This window comes from Schistocerca gregaria, chromosome 2, assembly GCF_023897955.1.
Source record: "Schistocerca gregaria isolate iqSchGreg1 chromosome 2, iqSchGreg1.2, whole genome shotgun sequence".
Classification (NCBI taxonomy): domain Eukaryota; kingdom Metazoa; phylum Arthropoda; class Insecta; order Orthoptera; family Acrididae; genus Schistocerca; species Schistocerca gregaria.
Window position 1 is genome coordinate 630,383,011 of NC_064921.1, and position 22,112 is coordinate 630,405,122.

A 22,112-nucleotide genomic window follows, 5' to 3' on the forward strand; every position below is an offset into this window, starting at 1 on the left:
CTGTTTTCATATAATTTCCGTTTTTAGTTATACTTCTCGCTATATTTCGGTACTCGTAAAACAAACGCTATCTTTTTTCAGTGAATTTTACATTAAAACCGAAGTCACACCAGTGGCAGTGCTTGAAAAACAGTTATAGTTCAGTAGATATAATGAAAACTGATTCTACACTACTCCTCTGAATTTTTCTTTACGTAGGAACATCATACTACACTGAAAATGGGCAGAGATACGCGAGGAAATAACTTTATTTGTTGCTGAAGATCGTAAGAAATTCCTGTTGAATACTACACAAACTACTTCCCAACTTAATTACTACAACATGGTGAAGAGTTATTTGCATGTGCATCTTACAACAAAAAGTAAGCAGTATATAGCCAATTTCGTCTCGCCTCTGAAGAAAAAGATATGCTTTTCGGGTGTGAGCTGCTCCCAAAGTCTATGATGCCTTTTCAGAGCAACCAAAAATCTTTGTCGTAACTGATCAACATAAAAATTACGTCAACGATATTTTATGAACGCGTGAAATTAGTAAACTGTGCTCTCTTCAGAAAGGAGACAATTTATACTTGCTAAGCATTAAATCAAAAGGCAAGTGCTGCGTTGACGGTGGCCATGATATACAATCGGGATAAAAAGGGCAGATGCAAATGGCATCTTGGCGTGTCTGCTTTTAACGTCACGGTTGGGAGCAGGATGCGGCATGCACACGAGCGTTCTGGCCCACGGCGAGCAGGTCCGCGAGCCGCGCAGCCTCTCCGGCGAACGGGCGGTCATTTTCTTGGACAGCGCGGCTCCGCAAGAAGGTCGCAACGTTGCCACGTGTCGCCCATGGAACCTGTTTCCTATGGAGCCAGGCCCGTGGGCTTCTCCCCCTGTCACGTCGACGCAAAAAAGAAGGCCTTTTGTTTGCCACCTTGAAAGGTCAAACAGTCTGACATCAGACTACGTCAAGTCCGAACGCGGGCGCCGTGGGCGTCTTCCCCACTGTGTCCTCAGATTTCTCCTCGCACTGTGTATCCCTACAAATTTCAGCTACAGAGTATCTTATTATACCCAATTTAAATGAAATACCAAGTAAAAATGTTCTTGATCTTCAGACCACATCTGCTACTCTGCTGTGAAAGTTCGTCTGCTTTTCTGTGCATTTTGCGTTCACAGAATAAGACCTGAATCAGGCAAACCACACGCACGACGTGGGAGAGGTGCATCGAACATAAGATATTATAATTTCGAAAATTCGATGTACCTATACATAGTAGCTTGTCATTTCTCAGACTATACAACGTTAAACTCTTGATTTTCTGGAGTTGGGTAGTTCTAGAGGTCTGGCAAGCTTGAGAATAGGGCTGGCGGAGGGTTTAATTGATATTGTTGACGGTTTCTGACAAAAAAGAAAAAAAAAACTAGCCATCTTCATAATTTGCTACTAAAAGATTTGGACGCATCCACTGACAGCACAATGCCTGCTTATACCAGTATGTCTAACTCATAAACACTCATATTCCAAGGATTCGAGGCTTTCGTACCAGATTATCCGTCTTTGAACGTCTTCGGAATTCATTTTTAACATACGTAAGTTTTAATACCTGTTTCCGTGTGCGCTTTATCACTGACAACACATACAACATTTTAACGCCAGCGGCAGCCTCCGGTTCATTCAAAGGACAGTTACACTGCAAGCAACAGAAATTATCCGAATAAGAAGTTATCGGAATCCGTAAAGATGTTCGAAAGCTTTCTGATTTCTCCATTCTGATTTGCCACTCGGAGTTACGTTCTCGCATTTTTTTCATATGACTTATCTTCCAACAGTTGAAGGATGTAAAATTATCACTTGACGTTTCGTCGATGAAAACGTTATTAGGAACGTGGCAGTAACATGAGCCATGGTATTTTCAAAAAAACTATCCAACCTATCACCCGAACTGTTACAAGGAAATCGCAGGAGACCTAAATGGGGAAGGGCAGACTTAGGTCTGAACCCCATTCTCCCGCTTTACTCTGCAAATCGCAGTGATGTGCGTGACAATTAGTACTTTTCATAAAACCATATACTAAAGTTTATTTCTGTTCCATTCATGGAACATGCTCTCTGTACAATCAGCCTCGTTGTATATGCGTGATTTCTACGTAGGGGCTGAACATCTCGCGAGATGTACGTCTTTCATCGAATGTATAACAGTTAACGTTTTTGACGTTTCTGTTACACTCATTAGCCTGTTGTACATTGTATTTCTGTGTTATAGTGGCTAACGCCAGACTTGGGCCAAAGTTACATAGTAACTACAGTACGTAGCTCCGTTTCGTCATGTGTCCTTCAAATATTTCAGCGATACTACTTATTGTGCATGGAATTCATGAAGGTGTGTTTTCTGGAAGCAATGTACGGACTGATACATAGCTACGTTGTTAGAATAGTAATATTGTGATAACCTTATACCTCGCTCTAGCTACATTTTATCTTACGGTATATTTTTTCCCTTCTTTTTTCCTGAGGGCGTTTGGGGCTGATGAGTGAGACCAACGAGCCTTCGATGCTGCGTTTAGGAATGGAGAAAAATTAGTTTTGCTCTCAGGGTTGGTGAGCGCGGCTGGTGCTAGAAAGTTTCTTGGGAAATGGCAGCTCGTTCTTCACGGAGTGCTGCACTGAGGAGAGGTATGGATGTCAGTCGGTGAGGCCTGGCACGAAGCCGGCGTTCCAAAACATCCCAAAGGTGTTCTATAGGACTCAGGTCAGGACTCTGTGCAAGCCAGTCCATTACAGGGATTGTCGTGTAACAACTCCGCCACAGGCCGTGCATTATGAACAGATGCTCGATCGTGTTGAAAGATGCAATTGCCATCCCCCAAAATACTCTTCAGCAGTGGGAAGCAAGAAGGTGCTTAAAACATCAATGTAGCCCTGCGCTGTGATAGTGGCACGCAAAACAACAAGGGGTGCAAGCGCCCTCCATGAAAAACACGAGCACACCAAAAAACACCGCCGCCTCCGAATGTTACTGTTGGACTACAAACACTGGCAGATGACGTTCACCGTGCATTCGCCATATCCACACCCTGCCATCGAATCGCCACATTGTGTACCATGATTTGTCACTCCACACAACGTTTTGCCACTGTTCAATCGTCCAATGTTTACGCTCCTTACACCAAGCGAGGCGTCCTTTGACATTTACCGGCGTGATGTGTGGCGTATGAACAGCCGCTCGATCACGAAATCCAAGTTTTCTCACCTCCCGCCTAACTGTCATAGTACTTGCAGTGGATGCTGATGCAGTTTGGAATTCCTGTGTGATGATCTGGACAGATGTCTGCCTATTACACATTACGAACCTCTTCAACTACCGGCGGCCTCTGTCAGTCAACAGACGAGGTCGACCTGTACACTTTTGTGCTGTACGTGTTCCTTCACGTTTCCACTTCACTATCAGATCGTAAACAGTGGACCTAGGGATATTTAGGAGTGCGGAAATCTCGCGTACAGAACTATGACCCAAGTGACACCCAGTCACCTGACCACGTTCGAAGTCCAAGAGTTCCGCGGAGCGCCCCATTCTGCTCACTCACGATGTCTAATGTCCACTGAGGTTGCTCATATGGAAGCGCAATGAATCTTATATGAAAAACGTATGTTTTTGGGGGTGTCCGAATACTTTTGAACACGTAGTGTATGTGTAGTCCTCAAGCTACAGTGCAGTGCATGGCGGAGGGCACTTAATTCCCATACTAGCCGGCTTCTCCCCTGGTCTATTAGCGAATGGAGCGAGTGTAAACTGTATATGCCATGAAACTTCCTGGCAGATTAAAACTGTGTGCCGGACCGAGACTCGAACTCGGGACCTATGCCTTTGGAGGGAAAGTGCTCTACCAACTGAGCTACCCAAGCACGACTCACGGCCCCTCCTAACAGCTTTACTTCTGCTAGTACCTCGTCTCCTATCTTCCAAACTTTACTACCCAAGCACGACTCACGGCCCCTCCTAACAGCTTTACTTCTGCCAGTACCTCGTCTCCTACCTTCCAAACTTTACTTGTATATGCCATGGGTTGTCTCTGGGCAATATACGGGTGTTCAGTAAGTAGGGGTTAAAATGCGTTCGTTTATGTTGTTTAGACAGGGTATATGTTGCGTAAATTGAAACCGATAATCAGTTTGGTATGTTTACGTTGGTCATTAAACTAAACTAGATCCTGCTATCATTGTATACACTTCTGTCATTCTCTGCTATTTCTGTCTCCGATTATATTTGTCGAACTAACTTATCAATACTGTGTCCATTTTCTATTTTTTCGAGTTCCAGAGGATCATCTATGCTAAACCTGCTTGGTCGTGGCACGAGTTATAACATATACACTTCACAGAAAGATGATAAAAGATACAGACAGACTAAAAAGCATGGGAACTGTCGTAGTATATATTTATAAATATCTCATTACAATTACATTCTGTAATCTACGGCTCGTACAGAATAAAGGAGTATGTTTCACGCAAGAGTTTTTAACTTAGATTTTATAAAATATTTTATTCTTCATATTTTTATTACTACTGGATGTCTATGGAAAACTGAAGCTACTGAAACAACACAACACGGTGTAAAATAGTTAGGGAATTGTTATCCAGTCACAAATGTTTTCTCTGTGTGGGTTTCTAATTGAGTATATTCTACAGCCCTTTTATACGATCTCATGCTATTAACTACAAATCCCATAATGAACTATACAATACATTCTGGGATGATAGTGCTGAAATTCCTAGATTCTTAAATAGCAACGTACACGAAGTTCTCGAATTGATGCCCAAATAGTTCTGCTAGTTCTTGTCTGGCCGTAGGAGTTCCTCTGGAAATGCACAAAATTAACCCAGAACATGATGTGTCAGGCCATAATAAAATTATAATGGGCGACTTTGGAAACATGTACATTTCATCGGTAATGATAATGGAGCGAACACTGATGCTGATGATGGTAGCACTCAGTTTTCGCATAATAGTCTGAATGTCAAACTTTCAAGGTCCTTTGTACAAACGACTAGTCGGTGTAGGTTGTGATACTCACTTCTCATTTCCTGATAATTCCTAACTGTTATTAGGCTTCACAATTTTGAGTTCAGTGCAAGAACAACCTGACCCGCTGAATATAGTAGAGGTTTTAAGAAGTTTGCTGTTCTGCTCACACTGTGCGGGATGGATGACACTACCTGTAATACCGTTCTGCGAACTTGATGTTTCCACCTGCAGCCTAACTTCAGGCGAACGCTAGGACTTTTACGAGTACTTCTACAAATCGATGATCTCTCCTTTAATCTGCTACGTATACGTCGAAGTGCCAGGACTTCCAAAAATGAACTTTACAAGCTTGCAAATTCCGCAAATGAAGCCCGACATTAAGGTCGGTTAAAAATCAAGTACCGAATTTAGGAATCGATGAGACGAAGTGAAGGACTGGTTTTCAGAACAGCTTACAACTTCACTGTTGTAGAGGCAGTGGCATGTCAGAGGTGCCACACTCTCTATAGGCTTATCACGAGTATATACCCCCATGTGTAGTCCACAAGCTACAGTGCATAGCCTAGTTTATTAGCCCTAGCCTATTAGCGAGTGTAATTTGTATGTCCCGTGGTTTGCCTCTGCGAAATATACGGGTATTCAGTATCATTGCTCAGGGTTTCACAAGAATGAAGTCGATTACCTAACAAATAATCCTATTTCAGGTCCCTGAGTATATCTGTCACACTTCAGTATGGACTGTACGACCTGACATGAACCTAGCTGCGCGAGTTTAAATTTGTTCGAGGCTTGTCGTCGCGCCCACTTCATAAGAAATCTAAACCACGGCGCAGTACTGTAGAACCGATCTTTGTGCCTTACGTGCAGTATCCTGAACTCCCCCTTCCATCCCCTCCTCTTTCTGAACACTCCTAACATATCCAGGTCTTTCATTCGCCTTCCCGTGTTTGTGTCATTTCATTCCGTTTCATACTATTGTCCCCAGATATATGAACCACATGGGAGTCCCGAGACGTTTACTGTTGAACATGCGATCGAGTGCCATCGGGTTTTCTCTTTGTTGTGGGTATTATCTCGCAGCTATACACACATGAAGAGAGACGTCATTCGGTATACCAGGTACTGTCTAAGTCGTTCTGTATTTTATTGCGATCACGCACCCACAATACTATCTTATCGACAACAGCATCGTCTGCGAACAGCCTGAATGTGCGTGCTGATCCTCATATTTTGCTTACGTATGGTGAGAACATTAACAGAGTTGTTAAGGCTTTTCCAGGTTCCCCGAAGTTACTTTCGTTTCTGGCGAACATCTACCGTACTGGATAACGTACAGAGTTATATTTATCACAAATTTCTCAATGCGGTCACATATTTATGAACATCCACTGTGAGGTAACATCTTGTCTGTCCGTCGACCATGAGTTAGGGTGACTCATAACTCCCGACAACAAGTAATTTGATAACTCCTGCCGGTGATCGTGCATATAGGATTAAAATGTATGAAACACAATTTGAAACTCTAACAGCGCTCCTCAATATTGGAACAGAATAAGGTGCATGCTGCACCGAGAGTGTAAGATTTGTACCGGTAAGTTCGTTACCTGACTTGTAGAAGCAAGGGGTGTGAGATAAGGTTCTCACGTGCACGGCAGGTTGGAAAACGTGACTGCACACGTGTCAGCGCGTTCCGTAGCCGTTGGCTCATCCTCGGCCTTGCCTGCAAAGCTGGCTGAGAATACTTTATGAGGCGCGCACACATTACATTCCTGAATGCTGTTATCCTGGTGGGGATACTAACAACGTGTGTTCCATACGTCACCATCTATGTCCGAGCAAACTTTCCCCGTTATATTAGCGCCTGCTGTACGGATGGCCAAGCTCCATGAATGCACTCTTTCAGACAAGTTCCAGGAACTCCCTTATTTATACACAATGATTTTTTACCTTCTGCTGACCACTATCATCGGTGCTGTTATATACTCTCAGGATGAGTACAGAAATCAGTTTATCTAACCGCAGCCTATATCCTCGTTGTTTTCGATTTTGCACTATGTATCCAGGCAAATCACTTGGACCAGCATGTTTTCGCGAGACCCTTAACTGTTTACAGACACAGTCCACATGTGTTCACTACTTTTCTTTCTGTTTTCCACTTATGGATTCGACTCAGGACCGACGTATCTTCCCGTTCCAGAATCGGGCGCTTTACCGCACACGGCTATCCGGTCGGGTAACTCCACTAATATCACAGAGATTTAGCATTGCATAACATGTCCATTAACGAAATTTAAGTCCAAATATGAGGAATGGGAGAGTAAATTGTTGTAAAAAATTGGGTGCACTAATATTTCGAAACCTATCAGTCGTCATGGCTACAGCCTCCCATCATATACCAGTAGAATATGTATAACGAAGCGAATTTTTTCGGATTTGTTTAACACAGTATCTGCTATTAGGAAACCGGTAGAAATAACATGAAATACGTGAGACGAACCCTGCTGATAACGCACGACAATGTAAGCGGAAATCCGTTGCTTGATTTACACGAAAAAACCATAAAGGAATATTGAGTATTTGCGTATCATTGTTAGATACATTAACAAGTTATTTAATAACTCAAATTCGATTGAACCCTAATAGCACTACTGTACCGCCAATTGCTTATGAGCATAAAAAAATCTCTATTGTATAATCAGAAATATTGTTACCTTGATTAGGAATAGTTCTAATGACTAACGTATATAGTTTTTGGTATATTTTCCACTTTCTCCCATATGTGGACAATATCACTATGAAGACGTTGGAGTAAGTTAGTCAATCTTAACATGTAACGTACATCAGTAGAGATTTAGCAAAGAGTTCCATGGTGAGTATCCATGGTATTTTCCAACAGAGGTAGCTAGCAGGGTATAGAGCACATTGTATGTGGAGACATTGTGGCCAAAGTGACCGCACCAGAAAGAACCGGTTAAAAAAACACGCCGTTTATCGTCCGTTTAGTGTAACATAAAACGGCAGGTCAACGAGCAAACAAGCACAGCTATCATCTCGTTGCGCAGAATTGCAATTCATTACGAAAGAGCTTTGCATGATGCTTTACATTCAAGAGGCCGTTGTAATTTATGGTTCCCATTCCCCGCCGTAGAAGCCAGTACTACTTGAGTTCAAGGTAGATGCAGCTGTCCTTACGCCTCAAGGGATTACGTAATTCTTACTACACATGCCAAAACCAGTCAAACAGCGAAAACGGTTTCCCTGAAATTCGCAGCCCAGTAGCCTTCACCACAAAATACAGACACGAGAGTTTTCATTTATAAAGAGATAACTCTCGGTGTGGAAACATCTAGACAGACATCAGTCTTTATTTTCCATCAGCATAATAGGAGACGTAATACTAAATATGCGTATAAACATTCATATATGTCTGTTGTTGTGCTATGCTGTCACCAATCAATATTTACCCCTGACATCGGTCATTAATCTTCACGTGATTACTTAAAGCGAAGAGAAATGGGGAGATTGTGCTTCCCTAGGATAATAATGGGTAAGTTTAGGTCCTCTGTCAAAGGTGAAGAACCTGCTACGACATACGGTACACCGATCACTGGGTGCTACTCTTTACCTGGGCTCCTTATTAGGAAGCTGTAACTAACACGTGGACATAGTTCGTAATAAAGCTGTTGCTCTGCCGTATACAGATACAGCACAGAGGGAAGAGTTTTTCGCATACACAGAGCAAAGCCAGAAGTGGACGTTATGCCAGCTGACAAAGAAAATAATCGTAAGACTGTGTATTTAAGTTTTTTTCAAAATTACGAAAGCCATTGTTGATCGAACACCGGAAATTTAAATTTATAGTTTGACGTTATATCTCGCAGTCACCAAGCTATCGAGTCACGGTGGAATTTTTAGTCTACACTCTTGAAATATTATGCCACGTACAAATACTCCCAGAACTGTTAGGTATGGCTCACATATATACCTTTGTAGAGCGCTGTTAACATCAAAGAAACATCGTCAAACTGTTCTGTAAGTCCATATTTATGCTGATGGTTGCGGGGCCTCGGCTGTTCAGTATAAAACGTAGAATCAAAAAACCCTCAGCCGTCTAAATTTCCAGTAATTTTATTTGAGCAGCCAATTTCAGCGCTAAATTACGCCATCTTCAGGCTCCCTGGCCGAGATGTAGGAAGAATCCAACCTCTGGTCCAGTCATTATAGGGGCCAGAGTGACATATCCGTAGATTTTTTCTTAACTCAGCGATTTGTTTGGCCATCACCTGTCAATAGTTCGTTATGTTTGACGGTGTGAGGCGCTAGATGTTCGTGTTGGCTTTCTGCATGCGCCGTATTATGAGTCTCGACCCCGCAGTTCTGCCGATGGAGGATTTAAATTTCGTTTCAGACCTCTCTTTTGCTGCATTTGTAGCTCGAAATATCCGCTGTTGTCGACAATGTTACCCGTCTGTATTCCCTAAGTTATTTTAATAATTTATTTTTTCCACACTAAAAGATGATGTTTTGGTGAGACTACATGTATCTATCAGTATATGAAAGGAACCACAGTCGATAAATTGATCACTTACAGTACTATGCCTGGCTTGTGTAACAGACTGTTATCTTTCGAAAGAATTCACTAAAGCAAAGAAGTAAAACAGAACATGAGGAAATATGTAAGAGAACAAGAGAAAAGAGATCTGCACGGTTGTTATTATTTCAGGATATATCATGTTATGTGTTTTTGCAGAGCATGGAAGAAGGAGATCGCGAAGGCGAGGCAAGCAGGGAAGGGGAAGAAGCCGAGCCTGCTGAGCGCCATCTTCCGCGCCTTCTGGCTGCAGTACGCTGTCTACGGCGTCATGTTGGCCATCCAGTGCCTCGTCATCAGGTAAGTCGCTCAGTGCCGCAGTAGTAGACAAAATACTGCGTTGTTGCGTCGTTGTAATGAGTTATTTCTGGTCATGATTTGAGAGCGCGTCTCTGCTTACAGCGTATTTATGGACAATACGTTTCTGCCACTAACTCTAAATGGCATACAACGCTTTACTGAATTCAAATGGTTCAAATGGATCTGAGCACCACGGGACTTAACTTCTGAGGTCATCAGTCCCCTAGACCTTAGAACTACTTAAACCTAACCAATCTAAGGACATTACACACATCCATGCCCGAGGCAGGATTCGAATCTACGACCGCAGCGGTTCCGTGGTTCCAGACTGTAGCGCCTAGAACCGCTCGGCCACCTTGGCCGGCTACTGAATTCACAACATACATCACAGAACGAGTTCAGATTTTTTATTACTGGTTCATGTGACAGTTTTACAGATTCTCACGTAACTTCAGAATTCTGTAATCGATTGCCTTTTGCAAATTCATATACCATTTGGCAGGCACACTATATCGCGCGAGCGAATGAGCGCGATTGTGAGACAGTCTACCAACAGCCTTCGGACGAATGAATACCTGTTTGCTCTTCATAATGTTATGGGATTACATTAGGTACAGTCTGGAACCGCGCGACCGCTACGGTTGCAGGTTCGAATCCTGCCTCCGGCATGGATGTGTGTGATGTCCTTAGGTTAGTTAGGTTTAAGTAGTTCTAAGTTCTAGGGGACTGATGACCTCAGAAGTTAAGTCCCATAGCGCTCAGAGCCATTATGCAGTGATTTAGGGTAATCATAACTAATAGCGAGAAGCGACAGGAGTGCAAATATACAGTAATACAAGGAAATGCGTTCCAGTAATCATGGGTCTTCAAATGAGTCGTTTGCGAGACAAGTGTAGTGTGTGATCAAGAGCCGACAGGGACCGATGACCGTAGCAGTTTGGTCCCTTTAACCCCCACAAACCAACCAACCAAAGAACCGACACTGACTTCGGGAAGAAATATCGTTCTAGTTAATAAAAACGGATTTAAAATGTAAACTTTTCGATGAAGTCATTATACAGTTGTTCTCATAATTCACCCATGGCCCAAGGTTGTGAAGTGGAAGCACGATGGGGCACCGGCACATTTTGCTGTTGATGTAACGAGCCAATATGGTCTCGAGCAAGGTGGCGCATTGGTTATCACACTGAACCCGCATTAGGGTGGACGACGGTTCAAATCCATATCCTGCCATCGATGTTTCCGTGATTTCCCTAAACTGCCCCAGGCAAATGCTGGGATGGTTCCTTTCGCAGTCTGAGACGGTGTTCCGTCCCTAATGACCTCACTGTCGACACAACATTAAATTCTTCCTTCCTTCCTACATTGTGGTCAAAGATGGATGAGTCGAGCAGGGCTCTTAAAGTCCAACGTCACCTGAACTTAATCCTCAGGATTTATGCCGGGAGTCATGTAAAGGTTAAAGTGTACAATGAGAATATGTAACACTGTCGATGGCTATAGTTAATCTGTATCTAGTCAACATAAAAAATCCGCATGTCACTGTGCAGTGCATGGCGGAGGGTACATCACACAAACGTTAGTGATTTGCTTTCCTATTTCGTTCGTATATACCGGCCGAGGAGAAAATGATTGATTATCTGCCTCTGTAAGCGCTCTTACGTTATTCACACGATTTCTGGACGAGATATCGATGATAAGCAACGAAAACCTCGTAACTCCATTTTGTTAAATTTTACAGGAGAAGCAAAAGCGGTCTTAAAAATAATATAAAATGATATAGATAAAGTTGCTACATGTGCAACTTTATAGCAGAAGCTTAGTTATCGATAGATGAGAGAAATTCGTGCACTTTCAAATCTCTCTTTGATAACGAATTTACTGGTTACTGGAATTACGAGGTTTTCAGAGACAAATGGAGTTACACGAGGTTTTAATTGCCTACCATCGATATTTGTTACTGGCAGTATCTTCTTCGAACAAAATTTCGCGAGAACTACGTTGTCTTTCCTCCTATGATTCCCGTTTAAGTTCCCTGTTACACTTTTGTATGGGCTATAGCAACGCCTTACGATCTTAGCAGCATTTCTCCCATTTCTTTGGACGTCTGTTGTCATGCCTACTTGATAATCACTCCAAACACTGTAACAATACTCTAGAAGTAGTGGCACTAACACTTGGTGGCTCCTGTCAAGTTATTCGAGAAGTGTTGGCACGAAGTTTCTAGCTCCTCTTCTTCAGTCTCCGTAATTACCAATAACAGCGCTCACATGTAGAACTAAACTGCTCATTTGTTTATAGGAGTCATCCTTACTGAGCCGAGTTGCAGATAGCCATTGGGTCATTCGCAGGCGTGGATGTATACTTCAAAATGTAAGTCACACTTTTATAGGATGGTCTCCTTTGGTGTGTAGTGTGCTGATCCCATTACCACATAGACTTCGCAGTGTGAGTTCAGTGTGGTGAAAAGAAAATCAAAACTCGACGCCGTAAGGAATAAAAGGAAAAAAATATAGACAATGTAGCCTGCAACATCAGGGAACTGCAGTGGGATAAATCTCATTACTCGCCAGTGCTTTACTCAGCCACCGACCGTTATTATCTGATACTTAACACTTGCGGTAGGTTGAGGCCGAGAGGTGAATACATCACGTAACACGTGCACCTCATTTGTCGAGTTGTTCATCCATTCATTTGTAGGCGCTCGGAGCTCTCCCTGGAACTGCCATCGTCTTCGCCGTTGCTACGTAATTCCAGTTACGTAGCTGAGGTACGCGATTGCTCTCCGCTTCCCTCTCCGTGTGTTTTAGTCTTAGACTGTCTCTCTCCTCCGATTTCAACTCTAAGGTCTGACGTTACAGTTCCCATTAAGTGTTGGTCATATCTAGTGGTTCTCCTGTTGTTTAGTTCTAAAGATAACTGTACCATTCTCAATGGCTTCACGCAACATAAAATATCATATTCCTTCAATAGGAACGGCTTATTTCTTTCCTTACTACAGATGACGGTTTCACAAACTTTGAATGTTCATAATAAACCAATCTGTAGCGATGAAGAGATCTCCGCCTGGACATCCGGATTTACGTTTTCTGCAGTATCCTTCAATCATGTAAGACGAATGCTGGGATGGTTCCTTTGAAAAGTACAAGGTCGATTCCTTCACCTGTTCTCTTTCAGTTGATTTCCGCCTCGTTCTCCAAAGACACCACCATCGACGATAGGGTCATTCTTAGTCGTGGTTGTATACTTCAGAGTGTAATCCATACTTTTATACGATGGCCTTTTCCTGCTTTCAAGTCTAACAGTGAATTTTTGAAAAGAAGTTAACCAAGTACATACAACAGTAATCAACACGATCAGTCGGTTCCCCCTATACTTAACTACGCACGCCCATTTTGGAGGTGCTATATGCTTACCTTCTCTTTAGCTCTGAACCGGCGCAGAGCCCTTTCTAAGGGACAGAATTCAATTGAAGGTGGGGTCTAATAAACACGAGTATTCCACACAGACAAAGTCGATGAAACGTGTAAGAAAAATGTTAAATTTGAGTAAGCCAATGACCTGCGATTTACGTGAGGAGCGACACTATGCCTACTGGGGTGGAATTCAAGTGTCTACCGCAGAGAAGACGACGCAAAGTGGACAAAATACAAATCCTATTGGCGTTGCGGATAAACAGATTATTATGCAACAATTTCTACGATATTATAAGCAGTGCAGAGATAAAACAAATCTTCCAAAACTTTACACCTTCCGCCGCGCATCTCAACTGCAATGTTAGCAAGGGAACTATGAGAAAAATTTTCGAGCTACAGAATTTGCATTTAAATCTTTGACCATCAATTTATATAAGGAATAATTCAAAAGCCAAGATCGCTTAAATACTGTTTACTAGATAAGCGGTTTCAACACACTAAAGGTGCCATCGTCGAATCTGTTAATCTACATTCAGATCCGATGATGGCTCCTTTAGTGTGTTGAAACCGTTTATCCAGTAAACAGTATTTAAGCGATCTTGGCCTTTGAATTGTTTCTACAACAGAGTGATCGCTCCACTACACGCTATGCATTCACTGCAAAATTTATTTAAGATCGAAAGATATTAATGTATGGTTATTTTAATTAATGTCGTAGTCAGAAGTAACATACATGAAACAAATATTTCCCGCCGTTCCGTTTTCCAACACAGAGAGGTGTAGAACATACAGGGTTATTCCTAAATTCATCTGAGGTTTCAGAAGACGACTGCGTGAAGTCTACCAGACCTACAGAACACAAAAACATGTCAGTAGAGAGGGCATCTCTCTAAGCTTTTAAAACGTCACAGGTCTTCAATATGGGCACCGTCTCTAACGCAGCAAACGTCAATACGAGCATGCGATTCGTTGACGTAAATTGTCCGGGAAGGCGCGACAGCAGCACGCTTTGCTAATATGTTCGTTGGGTTGCCTATAAGAATGCGCTTGCTAATTCGATCCGGCAAAACGGAGTAAATGATGAACAATGAAAGTTGAACACAGCAGGTTCAATATAAGCACAAATTTGAGAATTGATGCTAAAACAGGGCACTCCAGAGGTTTTCTCACCCCTGACCCAACGCCACACATCACTCTTTAAAGACTGTTGACGGTGACTCGCCTATTTACATGTTATAATAACTCACTTTGTAGCTTTCCAGCACGTGTATTATAAAAATTGTTGGCGCTGCAGTTTGTTGTTGTTGTGGTCTTCAATTCGAAGACTTGTGTGATGCAGCTCTCCATGCTACTCTACCCCGTCCAATGCTCTTCATCTGCGAATAATTGCTGCAACCTTACTGTATTCATCTCTTGGTCTGTCTCTATGATTTTTACCGCCCCCTCCCCCCCCCCCCCCCACCCACACAAACACACTTCCCACCAGTACTAAACTGGTGATCCCTTGATGTCTCAGGATGTGTCCTGTCAACCGATCTCTTCTTCTAGTCAGGTTTTGCCACAAATTTATTTTCTCCTCATTTTTTTTCAGTACCTTCCCATTGGTCACGTGATCTACCCATCTAATCTTGAGCATTCTTCTGCAGCAGCAAAAGCTTGTATTCTCTTCTTCTGTAAACTGTTTTCAGAAAACACATCCTAACACTTATATCTATAGTCGATGTTAAGAATTTTCTCTTCTACAGAACCGCTTTTCTTGGTATTGCTAGTCTACATTTTATATCTTCTTTACTTTGGCCTCATAGGTTATTTTGCTGCCCAAATAGTTGAACTGACCTATTACTTTAAGTGTCTAGTTTCTTAATCTAATTCTTCGTCGTTACCCGATTTAATTCGACTACATTCCATTATCCTTGTTTTGCTTTTGTTGATGTTCATCTTGTATTCTCCTTTAAAGGAACTGTCCATTCTGTTCAACTGCTCTTCCAAGTTCCCTGCTGTCTCTGACAGAATTACAGAGTCATTGGCATACTTCAAACTCTTTATTTCTTCTCCCTAAACTTTAATTTCTGCTCGAAATTTTTCATTGGTTTTCTTTATTGCTTGCTCAATGTACAGAGATAGGCTACAACCCTATCTCACTCCCTTTTCAACTGCTGCTTCCCATTCTGCTCCTGGACTCTTATAATTTCCGTCTAGTTTCTGTACAAGTTTTAAATAACCTATCGCTCTCTGTATTTTACTCCTCCTACCTTCAGAATTTTGAAGAGAGTATTCCAGTTATCATTGCTATTTATACGGCTTGAAATACATTATATATATAAAAAAAAAGGTTTATGTTAAAGTTTTAGCGATTGATCTATTTTGGATAATAGTAGGCGACTGTACACATACAAACGTGAAATTTTTAAAATGGTCAAATTACGAAGTGACGTTATTCCGTGTTCATGAAACGTACTTGGAAAAGGACAGCTAGATTTAATTGTTAACACGATATGAAATTAGGTTCTGAGAATTACGCAAACTTAGGAGAAGCAGAAGCCAGATTGGTAACGCAGAAAACCAATTTTGTAATACGAATAAGGTTAAATTAGACAAACTATCGAGAATCGAGAGGGGTTCAAAGCGATGCTGCCAGAATGTCGAATCAATATCATTAATGTCTGGAGCAAACGATATCTTTCCCGTATCTTCCAAGCTGTAATCAAGAATGCTCTTGCTGCATGTTGCTACAGGAATTTATACTTGGTAATCGCTTCAAGAAGGTGACTATGCTAACGATGGATTTCTTTGGAAGTCTGACTCCAAAGCACTGCTGAATACAGATGGGTGACATATCAGTTTACGTCAAAGACTCAACAAGGACTTTCGAAAGGTCAGATCAACGTCTTGCGTGAATGCGGTCAGTTCTAAGACTGTGTGAATGGGATTAGATCTACGACAATACGATATTTTTAGTACTATGGGTCTGTTTCAGTGTAGCCGTCCGGGCTGTCGCAAAGGAGAAGAGTGTGATGCTAACGTGGCACCATCTTGGCCTGATCGGCACTAAAACACTAATCATACTGGGCAAAAAAATCTGCAAGACGAACAAGACATATACAGAAGATTGAATCTTTACATTAACAAGCGATACATTGAGGCTCAAGTAAGCAAGAAAGAAAAGCAAGGCAAGGCCGAGTCAACGTAAGTTGCACAGATACTCTCAACGAATCCAGTGTCACACAAGTAGTATTTGTACGTGACTTTACGGTAGTTAGAGCGTCATGTCTGTGTTCCAAATTGAATTTTTAGAGCATTGCGTGGTTTATTATGGAAGATCTCGTAATGAAGAAAAATATATAAATCTGAGTCAATCACAGAGTAATTCAAATAAGGCCTCGTAAAATTAGATGGCTCCCTTATACTGGTATGCAGTGATATGGCAACCCCGGTTCGAACTACAGTTCAGCATCAGCGTGCTCGCACAATGTGGAGTTGATTTAGATGCAAGGCGCGTGAGAGGTGGCGCTGCCAGTTCTCCGTTCCTGGAAGGCTGGAGGCGCCTCGTTGAGGTAACATTCCGGAAGCGGCGGAGAGCCCGCTTTCCATCTGCCAGCCTGCTGCTGCGGCTCCTGGCTCTGCGATGTATTACGCGGTCGAGCGCAACGGGCTGTCACCAGCAAGAGCAGTTCTCGTTCTCAGGCATCCACCTGTAGCATTCCGCTGCACAGCGCAGAGCGCAAACCGTACAAGGCCATTTTCATACACACCATTACAACTGACTCAATCAATGAGGTGGTCGCCGATCCTGAATCCTCCGGTTATATGGTGAGAACTTGGTATCGGACGGGAATGCGAATTCTCCCTTTCGTCATCAACGGCCTTTAAATCGAGTCATCCTAGAACATCCCGCGAAGCAGAGAACAATCTCAGTTTACAAATGCATTTTTTTTTTTACATACACTGAGATGACAAAAGTCATGAGATACTTACTAATATCCAGCGCCCGGGTCCCCGGGTTCGTTTTCCGGCTGGGTCAGGAATTTTCTCTGCCTCGTGATGGCTGGGTGTTGTGTGATGTCCTTAGGTTAGTTAGGTTTAAGTAGTTCTAAGTTCTAGGGGACGGATGATCATAGATGTTAAGTCCCATAGTGCTCAAAGCCATTTGAACCATACCTACTAATATCGTGTCGGTCCCCTTTCACGCGGCGTGGTGCAGCAACTCTACGTGGCATGGACTCAAAAAGCCCCTGCAGAAATACTCAGCCGTGCTGCTTCAATAGCCGATGCAAGATTTTGTGCACGAGCTGACCTCTCGATTATTTCCCATAAAAGGTAGCTGGGATTCTGAATGAGCAAATTATTCGCTCGAATTGTCCAGAACGTTCTTCTAACTAGTTACGAACAATTGTGTCCCGGTGACATTGCGCATTTTCATCCATAAAAATGAAGTCCGCGAATATTGCAAACTGTCTAAGAGTAGCCAAATATAAACATTTCCAGTCAGTGATCGGTTCAGTTGGACTAGAGTACCCACTCCATTACATGTTAACACAATCAACACCATTAATGAACCACCACCAGCTTACGCAGTGTTTTGTTAACAACTTAGGTCTATGGCTTCATTGGGTCTGCGCCACACTCAAGCACTACCACCACCTCATACCAATTGAAATCGGGATTCATCTAACCAGTCCACGAGAGGCGCTGCAGGCGATGCCGTGCTACTAGCAAAGGTACTCGTGTCGGACGTCTGCTTAACGTCGTATGTCCACATTCATTTCTGCTGTTATTTCGCGCAATGTTGCTTGTCTAACAACTCTACGCAAACGCTTACGCTCTCCGTCGTTAACGGAAGGCCGTCGACCAGGGCGTTGTCCGTGGTCAGAGGTAATGCCTGAAATTTGGTATTCTCGGACCAAAACCCCCTGCTGAGGATTCCAAATCGCTGAAATCGTTGGAAGGCTTACGATACATTCTTAAGATCCCGATCTCGAACAGTCTTGAAAATTTGCTTGATATCTTTGTCCGTTTAGAAGATACAGAAGTTCAAAGTTACCCTATTTCTGTACGTAAAATGCGGCGACATTTAAATAATAAATAACCGCAGAAAATTACTCAAGTTTTAACGGTATATTCTTTAGGCATTTATGTAGACGATCCATCTCCCCGTTTTCAAAAATATTTATCCGTTATCGACAAACACCACAAAAACATGTTTTTTTGGCTACCAAAACCCAGCCGCCGGTCCCGAGACGGCTATGAACAGCAGATGGCTGTAATTTTTACGAAATAGTCCTAAGATCCCGATCTCGAACAACCTTGAAAATTTTATTCATATCTTTATCCGTTTCCGAGATACAGAGGTTCAAAGTTACCCTACTTGTACACGTAAAATCCGGTGTGAGGAGAAAACGTAGTTTATAAAGTGACGTAGCACGGAGAAATATGTTGTAAAGTGTCTCCGTTATTATCTGGGAGCAACATCTTTTAGTACTGAAGCACAAGCAATATTATGGCGTAAAATCCGGTCTGAGGTGTAAAATAAGTTCTGCCTTGTTACAATTTCGCATGAGTAAACTTTCTAAATTTTATTGATCAGTGTATTCTTTTCATGTAATGTGACTTACGTGCCCTGCAGCAGCAGGGAAAAGAAGGGAATGAGCGGAAAAATGCTCCTGGCGGAGCACAAAAATGCTATTATATTCCTGTTTATTTAAAAGACTCTGACTGAAAAATGGGGTACCAGCTGCCTCATTCTATCTTCCTCAGCACCTTTAAAATTGTTCCTAATAATTTTGGCATGCGAACACATTACCCCTTTTTTATGCTGAGTGAGAAGGAGTCTGTGACCATGGCAAAGAGGCAGAAAATTAATAAATACTGGAAGACAGGAATTGTAACATGGAAATAAAGTCCCATGCTTCTTTACAGAGCGTAGGATAACGATGCGGAAGGCCCGCACCGCCATATTACGCAAGGTCCTAATGGAGGTGGTTTGCCGTTGCCTTCCTCCAACCGTAATGGGAATAAATGATGATGACGAAGACGACGTAACAACACCCAGTCATCTCGAGGCAGGTGAAAATACCTGACCCCGCAGGGAATCAAATCCGCGCTCGGGAAGCGAGAACGTTACGGCAAGACCACGAGCTGCAGGCAATTGTAATACAGAAAGAGCAAAGGAGAGAAAGCCAGTATGAGAGAAAGAGAGGGACACAGTGGCAGTGGAACATGGTGACAGAACAGCGCTAGGAAAAAAGTAAAGGGGATAGTGCTAGGAGGAGGGGGAGGTGGAGGGAAGGAAAAGGAGAAAGAGAAAGTGCACATGGGTGAGAGACAGTGACAATGAGATAAAGGGTATATGACAATGACAACGAGGAAGAGACAACAGCAACAGGAAGGAAGGAATGAGCTTTTGGGCGGAAGACAGAGCAAAAGGGAGACAGTGACAGTGAGAAGAGACAGTAGTAATACGAAAGAACAAACTCTGGCTGTGAGGCAGGAGACAGTCACAGTTGGAGAGACATAAAGAAATAATGACAATGAATTGGGTTGAGTGAGAAAGGGCAAATGGGAATGGATGAGTGTAAGTGACTTAGAGCGATGGCCTATTGGGTGTGAGTGAGTAACAGTTAGGGGAGCCTGTAAGAGTTTGAGATGAAACTGATGTTAAAAAGAGGGCGAATATTTTCGCATGCCAAAGTTTTTTAGAATTTTTTAATGGTGCTGAGTAAGATAGAATGATGCAGCTGTAACCCCACTTTTCAGTCACAGTCTTTTACATGGAGCATATTCTCATTTTTGTACTCCTATATGAGCATTTTTCCTCTGCTGTATATATGCATAAGCGACGGGCGCTAGTCCCCACGACACTCCCCTTTCTCCCTGTGTGATGTATTACGATCCTGAAAGGCGTATTCACCGAACACTTCCGTCCTTCCTTTCCATATTCGTTATTTCTCGTGCACTATATATGTACTGTACAGTTCACAAATTATCGATTCCACACTATCACCAATATTCACACAACGGCACAATAAGTTTAGGGTGTATAACTGTACAGCCTTATTCATGTATCGCTTATTCCGCACTGAAGTGTGAAAGCCTTAATTAACTGCCTTGTTTGAGTGCCAGGTACGCTCTTCTACTCGGCGTTTAGTCTAGAGACCAGCAAAGCTCTCATAACGGAATGCGACTAGGAATTGGGGAGATAGTCGGCCTCTAGATGTGGAGAAGCGTACGTCCGCAGTGGGGCAGAGCGCACGCAGTGCAGGCTGTGGCGCGCAGCTGAGCCGCGCGCTAGTGGGGCCCGTCGGCAGCGGCGCCGGCGAGGCAGAGGAATGCTCGCGTGGTCGTTGAACCCCGCGGCGCGACACGGCGGCCCCGGAGGAACGAGCCGGCGGCGGGGCACCGCAGCGCACTGGCGGAAACCTGTCACACGACGCCGCATCTGCATTTCCGTAGACAGCAAAACAGCCTTCTGGTTCAGTGAGGCTATAAGCGACCTAGGCGACTCGGGTACAGTCCCGAAGAGGTCGTCCTAATACTTACGAAATCAACGCAAAAGTATTCTAGAGTGTTCTCAGAATTGTCACGGCGGAAGACAAACAAAATAAAGGTTCCCCTCATGGTTCAGTTATACGCCCTCTGTTGTTTCTTATACATGGTATTTATAAAGACTTTCCATTCTACACCCAACGATTACATGCAGAGAACATAATATATGACGACATTGACAGTTAGAAAACAATTTAGGAAATATTAAATAAAATTGCTTAAATAAATTAGAAATGGGATTGCTCGTAACTTTGGGAAAGTATAATATATTCAGTTCTCCACAGGAAGTAACTTCAATGAGAAATGTAATAAATTACATAAACACGAGGTACTAAGTCATGTTAGGTTGTCAAAGTACTGAGTCAGTACGCTGATGGACGGTGTAACTAGACAAGACACACTGCCTAACGCCATAAAGAATTGTTCCCCACATTTTTTCTTCTGCTATACCATTTCGGATAGACACGATATAAATTAAAAGACAATGTGTAAGCCTACACCCGCACCTTTAAAATATGTGTAGATATTTGAGCTGTATACTGCTAAGCAGTTATGTGTGCCACTGCAGTCATTCATAAAAATCATTACTGAAATTGTTTTGAAACAACGCAACTCACAAATGATGAGTCTAGTTTCCACGCTCATTGTGTTTTCTTTAATTCTGATGTAGTACAGACAGTATCATATGTAACAGCTGAACACGGATATGTAATATGTTGTTATATGTAAGCAAATAATTGTAAATGCAAAAGCTGTTTTACGGTATAAATTATCTTTGCCTGAAGTCTCTGCAACTGGTACTAGAACCACACCGGCAATAGTGTTATGCACACAGTAAGACGTCAGAATAGTGTCAAGTACCTAGGGATGTACGTTCACGCCACAACTGCATAAAATGTTTTAGTGAAAATCATGTTTTGTCATTAATTATGAAGGTTTTTCATTTATGCGTAACGATCCGATTATTATAAATAAATTTCAAAATTTATTTTTCCCAACAATGAAGGTGCACTGACATCAAAAGAACTTAGCTGGATCACGCTAAAATATTAAACAAAGAAATATTATGCTTCTACTCGGACTTACGGAATATACTCGTAAAAAGGATGAAAAATTTATTGTAATACTGTTATTTATGTTGCAGCTGTAGCAACTGAAAATAACAACCACCTTATACTTACATAATTGTAAGTGAAGTATCAAATATTCCATTTGCACATGTAAATAATTTTTAACAGGTATTGCCACAGAGGA

At 42.4% G+C, this 22,112-nt stretch overlaps 1 protein-coding gene across 1 annotated transcript in view; it reads left to right on the forward strand.

Moving 5' to 3' along the window:
• LOC126334646 (ATP-binding cassette sub-family C member 4-like) overlaps positions 1 to 22,112 on the forward strand; it is a 283,425-nt gene that overhangs the window by 160,430 nt on the left and 100,883 nt on the right. Inside the window, exon 5 of the mRNA XM_049997091.1 lies at positions 9,760 to 9,900. Within this exon, the coding sequence (XP_049853048.1) occupies positions 9,760 to 9,900 (141 nt within the window). The remainder of the gene's footprint in view (positions 1 to 9,759; positions 9,901 to 22,112) is intronic.